Source organism: Myotis myotis, unplaced genomic scaffold, assembly GCF_014108235.1.
Source record: "Myotis myotis isolate mMyoMyo1 unplaced genomic scaffold, mMyoMyo1.p scaffold_m19_p_1, whole genome shotgun sequence".
Taxonomy (NCBI): Eukaryota; Metazoa; Chordata; class Mammalia; order Chiroptera; family Vespertilionidae; genus Myotis; species Myotis myotis.
Window position 1 is genome coordinate 31989829 of NW_023416313.1, and position 17549 is coordinate 32007377.

General features: G+C 35.8%; 1 protein-coding gene across 25 annotated transcripts in view; it reads left to right on the forward strand.

Annotated features, from left to right (window-relative positions):
• Positions 1-654: 654 nt before the first annotated feature.
• Positions 655-17549, forward strand: part of FIP1L1 (factor interacting with PAPOLA and CPSF1) — a 97165-nt gene continuing 80270 nt past the window's right edge. For 6 of the 25 annotated variants that reach the window (XM_036333930.1, XM_036334023.1, XM_036334041.1 and 3 more), the window contains exons 1-7: positions 657-944; positions 2227-2266; positions 6019-6079; positions 7791-7894; positions 12804-12868; positions 13380-13487; positions 13945-14075. In XM_036333930.1, the coding sequence (XP_036189823.1) occupies positions 860-944; positions 2227-2266; positions 6019-6079; positions 7791-7894; positions 12804-12868; positions 13380-13487; positions 13945-14075 (594 nt within the window). In that variant the 5' untranslated portion in view covers positions 657-859. Of the gene's footprint in view, positions 945-2079; positions 2125-2226; positions 2267-6018; positions 6080-7789; positions 7895-12803; positions 12869-13379; positions 13488-13944; positions 14076-14364; positions 14434-17549 lie in introns of all 25 variants that reach the window. The other 19 variants (XM_036333984.1, XM_036333901.1, XM_036333998.1 and 16 more) reach the window with 11 other exon arrangements.

Sequence of the window (17549 nt, forward strand, 5' to 3'; positions counted from 1 at the left end):
TTATTTTTGTTTTGTTTTTTTAAAGCAATTCACAGAGAGATACATTCTGTGCTGTACCCTTTAAGCCTTGGGTTCTCCCAATAAAACAATACAATTCAGCTGAAGTAAATGTGTGAAAAATTTCAGGATGATTCACAGCAAACAAGTCCTTTGGAAAGGACTACTGGATGAGGGGTTTTCGACCTCAACTGTAATGTTTTGTTTTAACAAGGAGAATGCATTATTCACATATATATTAGTTTTGCTTTTGTTTGCTGTTAAAAATTTTTCAAGAAATTAGACATGAATTATGATTTCTTATTTAATAAGAAACAGGGCTGAGAGGTAATTATTCTGTATAAAGGCTGCTACAACATATGAATAAAATACGGGCTTTGGGAAGATTAAAAAAACAGATTGTAAGGTTGAGAAGAGAGAGCCTCAAGGGCAGAATGGGACAATGGATTACCTGCAGGCAAAGCAATGTGGGTTATCAGAGGAAGGGCTGGAGGAGGGGGAATCCTGGTCTACGCAGGAAGCCACGTTAGAAACCAGAGTCAAAAAGGCAAAGTGGGATTCCACAGGGGGCGGGGCTAAGTGGTGCGCACGCGCAACTCGGCCCAGGTGGGCCGCCGCCGCGGAAGCCACCTACGGACGCCGCGCCGCTGGGCTGCTGCTGCTGCGCATGCGCAGGCGGGCCGGGCCGAGTCTCCTTTGCGGCCTCCGGCGCCGCGGCCGCATCCCGTGGATTTGAGTCTCGTGCTTTCTTCCTTCGCTCGCTGGCGGGTTCGCGCCTCTTCCACGTCCTCCGGCAGCGAGGCTGGGGAAGGGGTTGGAGGGGGCTGTTGACCGCTGCCTTTAAGGTGTGCTCGGCGCGGCCATGTCGGCCGGCGAGGTCGAGCGTCTAGTGTCGGAGCTGAGCGGCGGGACCGGAGGGGATGAGGAGGAAGAGTGGCTCTATGGCGGTACGGAACTTCCTGTCCTTGCTCCCTCTCCCGGATTCTCTCGGGCCTCCCCTCCCGTCGCGCAAACGGTCGTCCTCTCTGGCCCCCCACGGCCGCGCAGGGGGCCTGTGGTCCGGAACCTGGTCAGGCCTAAGTCAGGCCGGGCGCGGTGTGCGTGCTCCCCACCGCCTCGGCCTCCTCTCGCCCAGCCCACATCCCCCAACACGCTCGCACCCCGCGGCGGCGGTGGCGGTGGTGGCGGCGGCGGGTCCGGGCCCCAGACCCTCGCCCTCCGCCTGGCCGGGACGGCTCGGCCACCTCGCCTCCGCGCTTTTTATTGTTTACTGTTTAAAGTCGATCTGAGCAGTGCTGGTGCGTCTCTTCCAGCCCCTTCCTGTCCCTTTAAGCAGCAGTTACTCTGCAGAAGCTCAATAAAGTCGATGCTGTGAAACTAACGTCTTGTTTCTTGATGGTCAGTTGGTGTGGAATGCACCTTGTCTGAAAGTCGTGCTTTAAAAATAATTCAGAGAGAAAGAAAGAGATGGAGTACATTATGGCCCGTAAAGGAAACCCCGAATGTCTCCTGATGCATTAAGGTGAAGTTTTCTTCGTTAAGAGGCTGCTCTTCAGCCCCCATCATGGCAGCAACATGCCCCTTCGGCTTACGGTTTTCAGCCTCATCTCATGTATTCATTTCTCACGAAATAAATTTAATACATCTTGCACTTCCGTTTTGAAGGGGACTTGTTTGGATATTTGGTTTTTAACTTTTATTAAGTCGCAGTCCCTTCTCGTGGGTTACAGATACTAGATTTGAAAATTAACATTTGCTCCTTGCCAGCAATGTATATCCTTGATTGCCTTTAGAATAATACAGTGAAAGTATAGGCTTCGGCACCATGATGATGTGACTTGGACAAACTTGGATTTTGATAAACTTGTAAAATAAAATAATTTGTCTTTGGTGGCAAGATTTAGCAGTAGTAATATTCTTTGATATGTAAATGTGTAAGGTTTATTTTTTACGAAGACCTAGAAGTCTTTAGTACCATTTTAAGTTTATTTTTATGGGAGTAAAGTCTGATTTTATTTTTTCATAAAAAGACATATCTTGTTAAGTCATTACAAGGTGATCTAACTTTGGATGTGCTTATAGGCCCATGGGACGTGCATGTGCACAGTGATTTGGCAAAGGACCTAGGTTAGTGCTTGTGATGATCACTTCAGATTTTCATACTACTAGTTTCTTTAAGAGTAGTTTGTGTGTTAGTTTTATTTATTTATGTATTTTTTTTTTTGGTAGATGAAAATGAAGTTGAAAGACCAGAAGAAGAAAATACCAGGTTAGTGAGATTTCTTGTTGATACTTAACACAGATCCTGTGATACAGTGGTTCTATCAACAAATTGTTAAAATTATTTCATTATAATCGTGGGTTTGATTACACTCTGACTAAAGGTTGGAAGACATCGAATCTTTGGGAGTTTATTCCTATTTCAGGACCTAATCTTATTTATACCAGCCTGTTTATTTGCTAGTAGCTGAAGGGACAAAGATTTTGAAGTAAGGGTTTAAATACTTTTCAGTGTTAAGTAACTTTTTATTCGTAAGTGGAGTATACAGTATATCCATTAAGACTATTAAGAAAAAACTTTAAAAAAATTTTTTTAAATACATAATCTTAAATTACAGTGAATATTTATGATGGTGTAATGCACTTTGGTTATAATTTTAGCATTTTGTATTTAAATGCAAAGTAGAATTAATGACCTTGTCACAAGATTAGTTCCCTATTTTAGGTGACTAGAAAAGTATGAGTATCCTTTATAGAACATGTCCAGGGAGCCAGAAACTGAAATCTGAATTTCAAAGCAGCTTATGCATACAAGTTAATGGCTATGCTGACATCACTCTGACCAGAGGCCTTAGAGTTCTACAATGGGAAGGGGTGGTTAAAAACAAAGGCTTTTAGAGAATATTTGGTTTTAATAAGTGGGGGAATAGTACTTCACACCCACCAGGATGGCTGTAATGAAGACAGCAACAGGTGTTGGTGAGGATATGGAGAAATTGGAACCCTCATACACTGATGGGATTGTAAAATGGTGCAGCTACTTTGGGAAACAGACTGGCAGTTTTTTAAAAGATTAAACACAGAGTCACGATATGATTTAGGATTACCAATCTTTGTTCTGTACCTTAAGAGAAATGAAAACATACATCTACGTGAAAACTTGTACTATAGATTCTCACTTAACATGTCGATAGGTTCTGCAGATTTAAGTGAAACTACCTTTAACGAGACCAATTCTGCCATGCGCTAATTGGTATAAGCAAAGTTATGTTCCTAAGCATCTCATCAACGTTACAACAAAACGACCTTCAGTGAAAGGATGTTATTCGGGCACCTTCTGTACATGAGTATTCATAGTATTCATAGCGTTACTCATAGTAGCCAAAAAATGGAAGTAACCAGTGTCCATCAAATAATGGATAGATAAACGTGGTATATTTATACAGTGGAATACTATTTGACAGTAAAAGGAAATGAAGTATTCGTGTGTTACAGCGTTGGTGAATCTTGAAAACATGCTAAGTGAAAGAAGCCAGTCACAAAGGACTGCATATTGTATACTTTTATTTATATTAAATGGACAGAATATGTAAATTCATAGGGATACCAAGTAGTTAGTGTTGCTCAGATTGAGTACAGGGCAAAATGGGAGTGACTAATATATACAAGATTTTTTTGGGGGAGGGGCGTGATGAAAATGTTCTGGGATTAGATAGTTGTTATTGTTGCAATGTTGTGTAAACATACTAAAAACCATTGAGTTGCACATTTGAAATGAGTGGATAGCGTGGTGTATGCATTATATCTCAAAGCTGTTACTTTGAATACACGTGAGTGGAGAGACAAAATGAGGAGTATAAATAGAAATAGCTTTGGGGGTGCTGAAATTAGTCTGTTCTTCCTCACTTAAAACTATCCCTTATATCGGAAGATATTAAAAAAAAACACTCATTGCTATATTTGAAATTTTATCATCTGGCTTTTAAATGTGTGTATTCAACCCAGTTTCTAATGCTAATCTTAACCGCAAATTAAGGATTTGTGTAATTTATAATTTGGAAAGTAATTACATATTTCTTTATACCCTGTTTTTCAGTTAGTTAAGAAATTAATTGATAACGAGGTCCAGAATCACAACTAAATACACCTTTTTGTGAGCTAATTTTTATTTCATTCATTTTTGTTAATATCAGTTTTTGGCTATAATTCTTGAAGCTTATTTTCTGATTGAACATTCTTTAATTTTAATTCCACAATACACAGCTTGATTAAATTTATTGGAGAGGTGCCTTTTGCCTTGCCTGAGCACTGCCAAATATGTCTTTATATTTCTTAATAAAACTTTATTTGGTGAGCTATTAAATTTAATCTTATGGGAAGTTCTACCCTTCAGATTTTATTTTTCTAGAAAATGCTTATAATTTTACCATGTTTTTAGCATTTTAATGGTGATAGAGAATTAAAACTTTTAAAAGTTTATTGGGGAAGAGAGCAACAACCCAGAGTTCTAGTGTCTAGCTTGGTACATCATTGCATTTCCCCAAGTGAGCTGAGTCCTTGTTAGAATTTTCCCCAGCTTCTTTGTGACTGGTTCATTATTAAAACCGCTGCTCTTCTTCTTCTTCTTTTTTTTTTTTTTTAAATATATATTTTATTGATTTTTTACAGAGAGGAAGGGAGAGAGACAGAGAGTTAGAAACATCGATGAGAGAGAAACATCAATCAGCTGCCTCCTGCACATCTCCTACTGGGGATATGCCCGCAACCCAGGTACATGCCCCTGGCCGGAATCGAACCTGGGACCCTTCAGTCCGCAGGCCGACGCTCTGTCCACTGAGCCAAACCAGTTTCGGCCCGCTGCTCTTCTTAACCATTGCATTATACTATCTCCAATTCTCTCATGTTTTATCTATCCATGTTTTGGCTAACCATATTGTTTTGTGACATAAACGAGTTGAACTTCTTCCTGGCTACCTGGAAGCTTATTTAAGCAGGAGTAAATGTACCAAAGAAATATAGGTGCACGTTTGTTTTCTTGAGTCAAGCAGTAGAACATTGAAAATGTAAGATAAACTATAGTTTTTATTCTTCATTTTACTTTATTTGGAGATAGTATTATAAAATGCCAAGGTAGAGAGATTAAATTGATTTATGTAGAAACTGCTTGACACAGAATGAAGTTTAGAAGATAGCAGAAGTCTAATGAGGTCTTTGAGCTGAGTAATTGTTAGTTGCTCTGTACTTGCATTTCCTTATATCTATAAATGAGGTTAGTGGTTAATTCCCATTATGAAAATTATAATTATTAAAAATACAGAAACCAATTAACACTATAGTACTAGAAGTTGTATTTGATTGTTAATGGCCAAGTGTTTGTGATGAGACACTTGCGAAGAAGATATAAGAGAATAAGAGTGTCTTACTATTGTGTCAGTATAATTAGTTTTTTAATGCATCAAAAATAGTCTGCAGCTATCATTAGTATCAAATTGGAAAGCAGTCTTAAATGAAGGTAAACTTTTTTATCTTAAAATTTATTTTCTATACGACAAGGAACATACATCCAAAGTGATGAAACAGAAAGCCAGGAAAGAAGCATGTATGTTAACTCAATAACAAAAGAGTTAATGTGATCATATTACAAATCTGAAAATAGGAAACTTACATAGTCCTTGACAATTACATTAGTTTTGGCATACAGAAGATGTTCAATAAAGATTTAGGGTAAGTATAAGTGTTACGCATATTTATAAAATGTAAAAAAAAAACCCTCAAATTATATTCCACCATTAAATTGCAAATTTGACACCATTAACAAATTTGTAGGCAATTCCATTCTATTTCTAATGTAGAGGAAGGCATGAGAAATACAGAGTCGGTAGTTTTTACTATTCATTTTCTTACCATCTAGTGGAGACAATTTTAGAAAACTATCAGGCATAGCTTAAAAATACTAGGACACCTTATCTGTACTTCTCAGAAGTAATACTAGGCATATGTACTTTTTTTTGTTGTTTGTAGTGCCAATAATCCTCCATCTGGAAATGAAGATGAAACTGCTGAGAATGGATTACCTAAACCGGTAATATAAGGATTTGAAAATCTAGTTACTTCTCTGTTTAAAATCTTTATCAATAGTTTTGCCTTCACTTAGGAATAAAGCCAAAATTCAATATGACTTTCATTATCCTGCTTGATCTGGCCCCCTCTTACATCACTTACCTCATCTGGTGCCATCAAAAGCATAACGAAGAGAAGTAGTGGGAAGATTTCAGATGAAATAGGGCATGTGCATAGGCTTGATGTTTATTTCAAGGAACTGAATGATCATAGATCATCTAATTAGCTCATACCCTGATTTTCAAAGCGAACATTTGAGTCTTAAAACCTAAGTTTGATTGCCATGTTTTTTAGCAAAAAGTTTTCTTGTATAAGTGACAGTATTTGCCCTCGTCCCTGTTGAAAGTGATGTTTTTTGGAGTTGTGTGAACATATTATGGGTCCTATGACTATTTTTAACATTTTACTCCCCCCCCCCCCCATAGTTTAGTTACTCTACCAGTTTGTATCAAAAATTATTTCGCCTAGTTTTTCTACTTTTAAAATTTACAATTATGTGACAAAGCACAAAATGGCCTTTTAGAGCCAAAACAAAAGCTTGTAAATGGCCTTTCTTTTACTCATAGAAACAAACTATTCCCTCAACCATTTGCATGCAGGGCCTCTTGTAGGTGTAAATGAATTCCAGGAATAAGTGAGGTGCTCCCTAACTATTTGGGGCTTTTAAAATTTTTTGTTAACCCTTACCCAAGGATATTTTTCCCATTGATTTTTTTTTAAGTTTTGTTTTATTTCTTAAAGTATTACAAAGAGTATTATATATGTCTCCTCCCCCACCTCCCCTTGACATTCCCCTGGCCTCCCCTACCCCCCAGTGTCTTGTGTCCATTGGTTATTCTTATATGCATGCATACAAGTCTTTTGGTGATCTCTTACCCCCGCCCCCCCCATCCCTCCCCAGGCTTCCCACTGTAGTTTGACAGTCTGTTCAATGCTGCTCTGCCTCTGTCTATTTTTGTTCATCAATCTATAATGGTCTTTATTATCTATAAATGAGTGAGATCATGTGGTATTTTTCTCGGCTTCCCAGGGGCCGGCGCAGCCTCTCAGGGGCCGTCTCAGCCTTACAGGGGCTGTTTCAACCTCACAGGGGCCGTCATTGATTTTTTTTAGAGCAAGTGGGTGGGAAGAGAAACATTTGGTTGCTTCTCACACACCCCCTACTAGGCCAGTAAGGACCCTACTACCCAGGTATGCGCCCTTGACTGGGAATCAAATGCACAACCTTTAGGTTCTCTGGTCAATGCTCTACCACTGGCCAGGGCTATTTGGTGGATATTAACCTTGACACTGTGACTCTTAAAATTGTTTTCCTCTTAACTTTATATATTCTTTTCACCAAGAATTTCTCAAATACTTTTTAATAATTTTATCTTCTTTATATATTAGTAAATTGCCTTAGATCCTTTTTGCAAGAGGAGCAGTTATAAATGTTAGAAAAAAAATACATTATTTACAAAAAGATGATGGTGAAAAAAGGTTTTCGCATTCTTATCCTTTTTATCATGTAAAGTATTGAAGTTATAAATGAGTTGAAATAAGGATCAGTTCTGTGAGCTTGTAACTTTTTTCTGTAAATCTATAGCTTAATTGCAAAACGGTTACTTTTTCATTCATATCAGGTACTGAAATGGATTATTGAATGTATTTTATAATTGTTTATGTTGGTATAGAAAGTGACTGAGACTGAAGATGATAGTGATAGTGACAGTGATGATGATGAGGATGATGTTCATGTCACTATAGGAGACATTAAAACCGGAGCACCACAGTATGGGTAAGTTATTTTTAAGTAACAATTGTGTGACTAAAGCAAAGGTAGTATGCCTGTATCAAGCCATCAGTGGTTGATTTAATTGTTTTTTACATTTTTGCATCTTACCATGAGTTGATAAGAGAATAGAGTTTAAAAATTCTCAGCATAAGGAAAAATATTTGTAACTAAGTGTGGTGATGTATGTTAACTAAACTTTGCAATTTAAACATATTGCATCAGGCTGTACACCTAAAATTAATGTTATTATTATTTAAAATCTATTTTTACTGATTTCAGAGAGGGAAAGGGAGAGAGAGAAACGCTGGTGATGAGAATCATTGATTGGCTGCCTCATGCACACCCCCTACTGGGGATCAAGCCCCGCAACCCAGGCATGTGACCTTGTCTGGAATCGACCCTGGGACCCTTCAGTCCGAAGGCTGACACTCTACTCACGGAGCCAAACTGGCTAGGGCAATATATGTTATATTTTAATTGCAGCTCATGATAAAAGGAATTTCACCATGACAGTATTCCTTTTCTAAAGATAATTAGGTAAAATTACATGGGAGCAGCAGTATTTTTGATTTCTGAAATTAAAATTTTTATAAATGAATTGAATACAACAAATTCTTTAGGTAGAATTAGAAAACCTTAAATTGAAGTTTGTATCTGTATTGTTTTGCGATTTTATTACTTATCCAAAGCTGAGTTTAGGTTTTTAATTTTTTTGTCCAATAAAAACAATATCAAAAGTATTGCTTTTTGATCTTCATAGTGTTTTTTTTTAAATTATCAATTATCCTGTAGACTTTTTTCAGTAAAATTCTGAATCAAGCGAGTGACTCATTAAGTATGTATAAAATCTTACGGAAATATTGGAAGGGAATATATTAAAGTACAGGTTGTGATTTTGTTTTGGTGGTAGCATAAGAATCAAGGTTATATGTGTTTTTAGTTTGAATGTGTAATGTAGTTGTGCATTGGACACATAAAATAAACTTTTCATTAATTGTACTATATAGTTTATTAAGCAGCCTTATCTGGAATCAACCAATACATATATATACAGTACACATCAGTACATTTGAAGAGGGGTGGGCAAAAGTAGGTTAATAATAATGATACTGATGATAATATAATAAGTAATAAATAATACAAGAATAAATTGTTTGCAATATTCACACTGTAAACCTACTTTTTCCCACCCCTGCATTTTATCTCTTCAGTAGAGCCTTTGTTTTCAAAAGTTTTTTATTTCAGGAGCTCAATTTTACAATATAATAATGATTGCCTGTGTAATTTTAAAACCCTAGCAACTTTTTTGGGAGCAGGGTTGAGAAGAGACTAAATAACTTATGTTAGAGGTAGATAACTATTTTTTAAAATATATTTTTATTGATTTCAGAGAGGAAGGGAGAGGGGGAGAGAGATAGAAACATCAAGAATGAGAGAGAATCATTGATCGGCTGCCTCCTGTAGGCCCCCTACTCGGGATCAAGCCCACAACCCTGGCATGTGCGCTTGACTGGAATCAGACCTGGGATCCTTCAGTCGCAGGTCAATGCTCTGTCCACTGAGCCACACTGGCTATGATGAGGTAGATAACTTTTGAAGTTCTCTTTTTCCCCACTTTTAAAATAAATAGTGTTGGGCTTATAATATGTTAGCAGGCCTCTAGGCTAGTAGACATTTACCATCTGCATTATGCAAAAGAAACACTTTAATATGATATACCACTCATGGCGTATTTAGCAAATACTTTTATATAAAATTTGTATTTGCAAGTATAGAACAATTAAAGCAAATGGTGATTTCTTTTATTAATATGACCAATTTTTGGTAGGAATCACATGCAGATATTAAATGCACAGACTCCCATAGTACTTTCTCTGAACTTTATTTCTTACGGCAATTTCCAGTTCATAAATTCTACTTATGTTTATACATGTTTGAACTCTAAATTCCCTAAGAGTAGAAATCTTGGTTTATGAATTTTTCTATTCCTTATATTGCCTTACATCTAGTAAGTATTCAATAAATCTTTATTGACCTGGTAGATTACATGTTAAAACAAGTGACACTTAACTCTGGTGCTGTGTCACATATAGAGATTTTTTGATATTTGCAACCATAGTAAAACAAAGATTTATATTTTTGATATTTATTTTGTATATTTAAATGCCATTTAACAAAGAAATTTACCAACATTTTTTGCCCATATGGATAACATTTTTTCCTCAACATTAGATTATGAAAATTTTCAAATATTCAGAAAAGTTGAAAGAATTGAAGTGTGAACATTTATTTACTCATTACCTAGGTTATACAATTTACATTTTTCTATGTTTGCTTTATAATATACTATACATATACACACACACACATACATATATACACACATATATACCTGGCTAGATGGAGATATATAGATATATACACACACATCCACCCATGCATTTAATGTTTTTTGTTTTTTAATGTGTTTTTTTAAATTTTTTGAGGATTTGTTTTTTATTGAATTTAGAGAGATGAAAGGAGGGGGAGAGAGAAATACTGATGTGAGAAAAAATGTTGATTGGTTACTTCTGGTATGCGCCCTGACCTTGTATTGAACCCTTAATCTTATTTTTAAAATGTATTTTTAATGCATTTCAAAGTAAGCTACAGATCTTTCTGAAGGGTATAAAACTTATTTAACTTTGATAATTCAAGATATATTCCTTGAAAACTGAAAGAAAACCAGTGAGAAAATTAAATTTAGTGGCTATTTACTTTGTGTACACTTCACAAGCTTGTTTAAAGAACAAATTATGTTTGAGAAACAATACTAAATTGGTTTATTGTTAGCTCTTAGAAAGTACAAAATAGAATTTTTTGACAACATACTTTTGTTACAAAGTTCATTTTATCTATACAGTAGGAAGAAAAGCTGTTAGGAACAATATCTTGTATAGAGAAGTAGTTTCTTAGCTATGTCTTTGAGATTCATCCATTCTTTCATTAAGCACTTTTCAAAGACAGTTTAGCATTTTACTAATTGATGATGGGGTTATCTATAATAGTAAAAGCGTAATATGCTAATTAGACTGGACATCCTTCTGGACAAAGCCGGGCTGGGAGGGAAGCCTGGGTCACGGGTGCCTGCTGGCAGCCAGAGAAAGGAAGGCCTATTTTTGCACGAATTTCATGCATCAGGCCTCTAGTAAAAAATAATAGTCCTTTTTTATCAGAATTAGTGAGGAAGACAGAGCAATACTTTTAGCGAGTGTAAGTGCAAGAATAGGAACATATACAAAATGATTTGAAAGCTTTGGGAGGAGAGTTGCTATAAGCCTACAGGTGTTGGAAGATGTTAGAGGGCTATTTTAACTTGTTTGGATAATTCTTCAGTTAAAATGATTTAGGTAGAGGATACTGTTTAGATGTAATGTAAGCGTGGTTTAAGGAACCACATGCCTGAAGGATAAAGGTAAATGAGAGAGGATGGTCGAAACTATTTGAGAAGGGAGTTAGACTGTTTTTGCTATGTTATCATGGAACCTTTGAAGGTTTTTTTAGGCAAGTCAGCTTATTTGCAAAGATAAATAGTAGCAATAAACTAGTTAGATATTAGTTGTCAAAGTGATTGTCCACATGAGATAATCCAAACTAAGCCAACAGCAGTAGTATAGGGATGAATGGGAAAATAAGGTATATTTGAGTATTAATTAGAAATAAATTGGTAACTGATTAGTTGTGGATGGAGAGTGAGAAAAAGGACTCAATGACTTACAGGTTTCTAGAGCAGTTTATTGAGTACATAGCAGTACTATATAAGTGAATAACCTAGGTCTCAAATTTAGTACATTGGAGACCAAAAGGTGGAAATTATTAGGAAAGTTCAGTTAGCTAAACTTGTTAGGGTAAAGAACCAAGTTAAAAAACATGGATATAATGTGAGAATATGTCATTGAAAACATTGTCTATAACTTGAGGTCTTACTAACACCTATTTGCTCTGTGGGAATGGAGCCTTCTTCCTTACCTACTCTCTTTTGTCCCCTTTTCCCTAACCTCCCCAATAATGTATAAGCCTATTTTGGTCAGTATATTTGATTTTCCTACTCTTACATAAGAATGCATTATATGGAAAAGCAGGGAAGTATATATAAGCTCATTAAAGAAAATGTATACAAGGTCTGTGGGGTGTTAAGTGACTTGGCTAAGATTATACAATTAATAAACTTGTATTTGAACTTGAGTCTGTGTAACTCTGAATTTTTTCCCTCGATCACATGTATGCTATACTACATTAAAAAAGATGCAGCTCAGTAATTTTTTAGAGTGTATAGATTCATGTAACCACCATCCAAATTAAGATATGGAACATCACTAGTATTCTAGAAACTTCCCTCTTGTTTTCTGTAGTCATTAACAACAGACCACCACCAAGCACTGCTCTGCTTTTATTCTAGACTTATTTTTGAATTTCATGAAAATTCATTTTATGGACAGATGTACTCCATGGGTATTTGAAAGAGGATTTATCAACAGTATCAAGTGCAGGAAGGATTAAAGGGAGGACACTGTATTTGGGAATAAGGTAGAGAAATTTCATTCTTGCAGGATTGCTGTGTATGTTGCATCAACTAGATGAGGAAATGAAGACAAAGCATGTAAACTCTTATTTTCTTCCCAGCCAAATTTTCTGTGAAGTGTGCTGTAGTGGGATATTGAGTTAGTGGCAGGTGGGTTTTTGAGATGGAAAACAAGTCACACTTTTAAACAATATTTTTATCTTTTATTGAGCAAGTGACAGACTTAAATTAGTTTAAAACATTTTCTAAATTGTGTCATTGTCAGTTTATTCAGTTACTATGTGATTGTATAATTAAATGTATTGCTGTTTCTGTTTAAGTTTCTCAGGATAATTTTTATTTTGTTTTTAGGAGTTATGGTACAGCACCTGTAAATCTTAACATCAAGACAGGAGGTAGAGTTTATGGAACTACAGGTAAAATTTTTATTTGCAGCTGCATCAATAGAAAAATAAGGTATATATCTGAGTAGGTGATAGGTTGTAATAGGTCAATTAAAAATAACAGTTTGACCATATATCACAGGGCTAGATAATAAATATTTTAGTCTATATGGGCCACATAGGATTCCTGCCATGGTGTTTTGCTTGTTTCTTTAACTTGTTTGTCATACAACCGTTTAAAAAGGTAAAAGCATTTCTTATCTCACAGACTGTACAAAAGCTGATATAAAACATGGAAGTTAGCAATTTCCTAGTGGGACAGGAATCCCTTATTGTAAATAACAAGTCGCTAGTCTCTATCCATTTTATGTTATAGCTCTACCATGAAGTTTGACCTTAACTTTTATTTATGGTAAGCATTACTCTAATGCTTTGTTTGGAACCTTAGCCATATTGAGTGCTAGCAACAGTAAAAAGGTGTCAGAGTATCTCTCAGCCTCTTGCTAATGTAGCTCCTTCACCATTTTGTAATTTTATAAAACAGGAACAAAAGTCAAAGGAGTAGACCTTGATGCACCTGGAAGCATTAATGGAGTTCCACTCTCGGAGGTAGATTTGGATTCTTTTGAAGATAAGCCGTGGCGTAAACCTGGTAAGATTAATGATGGATTATATCGGTTTCAAAAGATTTGTAGAATAAACAGTCATTAGAAAGTATTTTTCAGTATCAATTTAGAATATTATTGTTTTAATGTCATTTTTGAAGTCTTAAGCTCAGGAGAGTAATAATGAATTTAATAATGAATTACTGTAATAAACTAATCATTAATAATAATGAATTTATTAAATCTTGCTGATAGCCTAGCATTATATTAAAGTAGACTTGCATATTGTTTTATTACAATGCATTTCTAAAGGAAATAGTTCTGATAAAAAGTTCTTATAGTTCTGTTGCTTTATGGTAATTGAGAGAGCTGGTAAAATTAGAAAGGGTGATAAGACTAGACTAATAGAACTCTAAATTTATATTTTACAGTTTATTACATTTTATATGCTGCAAAACAATAGAATTGAAATATTTGTTTACTAAAAGTGTGTTTTATCTTTAGGTGCTGATCTTTCTGATTATTTTAATTACGGGTTTAATGAAGATACCTGGAAAGCTTACTGTGAAAAACAAAAGAGGATACGAATGGGACTTGAAGTTATACCAGTTACCTCTACTACAAATAAAATTACGGTAATTAATAAAATGTTCCAAAATACCCCCGCACTTTCTACTGTACCAATTTTACTTCTAAATAAGTCACTTTTTTCTGCAAAGGTGGTTAAAAGCTATATGAGTTTAAAAATTCTGTTCTTGTTACCATGTTGGGTTTTTCCCCTTTCTTCCCTTTCAGTTTTATGTTAATGATTTTCTGATGTTCTTTGTTTCAAGTCTCAGACTAGCCACAGCGAGTTTGTCTTTATATGGCCTATCAATTAAAAATTATGTGGTATCTTAATGGGGAATATGTTATTTAACTTAGGCCGAAGACTGTACTATGGAAGTTGCACCAGGTGCAGAGATCCAAGATGGCAGATTCAATCTTTTTAAGGTGAATTTTAGTAAATTATCCTTGGTTGCTCTCATTTTTTTGTTCTTGAGTCTGCTTCCATCCACTACTCAAGAACAATAATAAAGTGGAATAGCTCCTTTTTTCCAAACCTTCAGCTTCCTGGTGACTTACAAAGTTGCTGATTGTTGTTTTATCTCCACTTTTGTAAGCATGTGAATTTATAGCCTATTATACTAACAATTGCCAAATAAAACTATTCTTGCTATATGTTGTAATTTTATTTTGAGTCATATGTTTGTAGGAGATAATAGTTCACGCCAGCAGGTTAAGCTCATTGTAGATCACGCTATAATCTTTATCAGATTTAGGGATTTATTTTTCCTAATATTTTTAAAAAATATTTTTATTGATTTCAGAGAGGAAGGGATAGGGAGAGAAGAGAGAAACATCAATGATGAGAGAGAATCATTGATTGGCTGCCTCCTGCACACCCCCAACTGGGGATTGAGCCCACAACCCAGGCATGTGCCCTTGACTGGAATCAAACCTGATGGGACTCTTCAGTTTGCAGTCCGAAGCTCTGTCCACTGAGCCAAACCAGCTAGGGCTATTTTACCTAATTTTATTTTAAAAAATGGTAAGGAAGATGGCTTATTATCAGCTTGACACTGAAATTATTGGTGTACTTTAAGATAGATCAAGAATCTTCCTCATTCTTTGAGTCTCTCATAAGAGATAAAATAGGATTAAATAGGATAAAACCATTGACTTTTAAATTAATACTTAAAAGAGGAGTAGGGTTTAGTGAGGGACTTGCATGTTGATACTATTACCACATGCGTGTCAAGTCTTGACTTCTGACTTCTTCATTTCATATAATCACAGACCCAATCCAAAGAATAATATATTTTCATACTACTGCAATACATAGCAACCTACTCTTCTTAAAACCTATTTGTGTATTGCTTTCTTGACCTTAATTCTTAATTCTTGATACTTGTATTGAATGACACTAGGATTAAGACTGGGAGTGGCTTTTAGACTGGTTTGTATACTTAGGGAAATTTTTGGACAGGAACTTTTTGTGCCTCTTTTGGGACTGCAGCTCTGTCCACTGAAATAGTGCCTTATGCATGTGCTGTAGCCACAGATATAGTTACTCTGCTGGACACAGTTCTGTGCACAGAATTTAACTTGTAATATATGTTCTACTCTGGGTATTTGCTGCTTGTTCTGCTGTAACTATTTTGAAAGTGTGTGATGCTGTTTTTCATATTTTAAGTGGTCTTCAGGTTCTTTTCGGTGATATCTGCTTATTTAGATACTGATCTATAATAATAAAAGCGTAATATGCTAATTAGACCGGATGTCCTTCTGGACAAAGCCGGGGCAGTGAGGGAAGCCCGGGTCCCTGGTGCCTGCCGGGTGCCAAAGGGAAGGCAGTGCTGGCAGCCGGGGGAAGGAAGGCCTACTCTTGCATGAATTTCGTGCATCGGGCCTCTAGTGGTTATATGTGATTACAATGAATAGATAGAAAAGTTGTTTTGATGATGAAATAGTTCATTTGCAGTGGTGCTTTGTATTTTCTTCTAACAGAATTGGGAACTTCCTTTGTAAACTGCCAACTTCTATATACTTTGTCTTTTTGCAGTGAACTGCATAACTAAAATGCAAAAAAGGAACTCCTAGGGACTGGTCTCATATTGAAGGTAGCCATTGTGAATGAGTTTTTTAATATACATACTGTCTATTGAAAAATTATTTTTGAAGTTTCTTTAGGTTATATGAGAGAAAGTCATTGTTTCATTCTGATTTATTAGATTCTGAATGAATAAGAGCATGAATTGATCGGTGTAGTCTAAGGACTTTTCCTGTCTCAATAATGTGGTTAAATATTACTTACCTATTAAAAATAAATAGGGTATGTATTTTAATATGTGTGGCTCACATTTTTTTCTCTATGTATATTGTGGTTTGTAGGATATGTTTTATTGATAATGCTCAAAATCTGCAAATAATGGTGTGTGAGAGTGTTTGGCATTTTTAGGCTACAATTTGATTTACATTGAATTTCAGAAAAGTTTGTCACCTTAAATTTAAGAAATATCCTTGTTCAGATTTCTGTGGGATTCTTTCTTATCTATTCTGCAATAGAGTACAAAAAAATTAAGATGTAATTGGTATTTCAAATATGCGGGGGCAAATTTTGTAGCATTAAAATGTATATTTTATAGACAAAATGCTATAGAAATTGGAGAAATGAGAGTTAGGAAGTACTTTGTATTAGAAATTGCATTGGTTCATTCTATTTCTGGTGTGTGTTTTGTGTGGTGCGTGCGTGCGTGCGTGTGTGTGTGTGTGTGTGTATGTGTATTAAGTTTAAAGTTGGCTTCAATGGTAGAGAAATATATTCCATTATAATCAGAGCCTTGAGAGTGTGGAGAAGAGAAGAAAACATATTGGAGATTGAGGAAATGGCTTGGACAAAGAAACGTGTCTTAATTAAGTAGAAGTAAATGAGAGAATTATTTAAATATTAATCTTATTGGATCAGAGAATTCTTTTTGGAAAGGAGAAGAGAGATGGCTTTGTGGAATGTGGTTGAATTCTAGAAAGCCTAGAAACAAAGAGTATGAGTTAGAGGAGTTACAGCCTATTGTGAACAGGAGAGTGATTTAATAAGTTAACACTATTCTGACTGCATTTTGTGTTGTGGTTGGGTAAAGAAAGTCTAAGCTCTTACGCATTTATACACCATTTGAACTGGAATTATTAGGATTGGTGAGAAAAAGAAGAAAAATACCTTCGCCAACTTTCTTGTTATGTCTGAGCACTTCCAGTGTGCCTAGCATTGTGTTAGATGTTACAGAAAGACGGTTTCTGTGTTCAAGGAGCTTATGATGAATGCCATGCACATAAGGGGCTCATGATCTGAGTGAAGTGTCCCTATGAAGAAGCCACGATATATTGTGACAACTGTTAAGTTGATGGCTTTGACAAAGTACAGTAGGGAGTTCAAAGGAGAAGAGTGAGTTATCCTATATTGTGTAGTCAAGCAAGATAAGAGAGGTCATAATTGAAAGATGAGAGAGCTTTTATTAGGAGAAAAGGGAATATAGAGCATTGTTCTCAGAGAGAGCAACATGAACAAAACC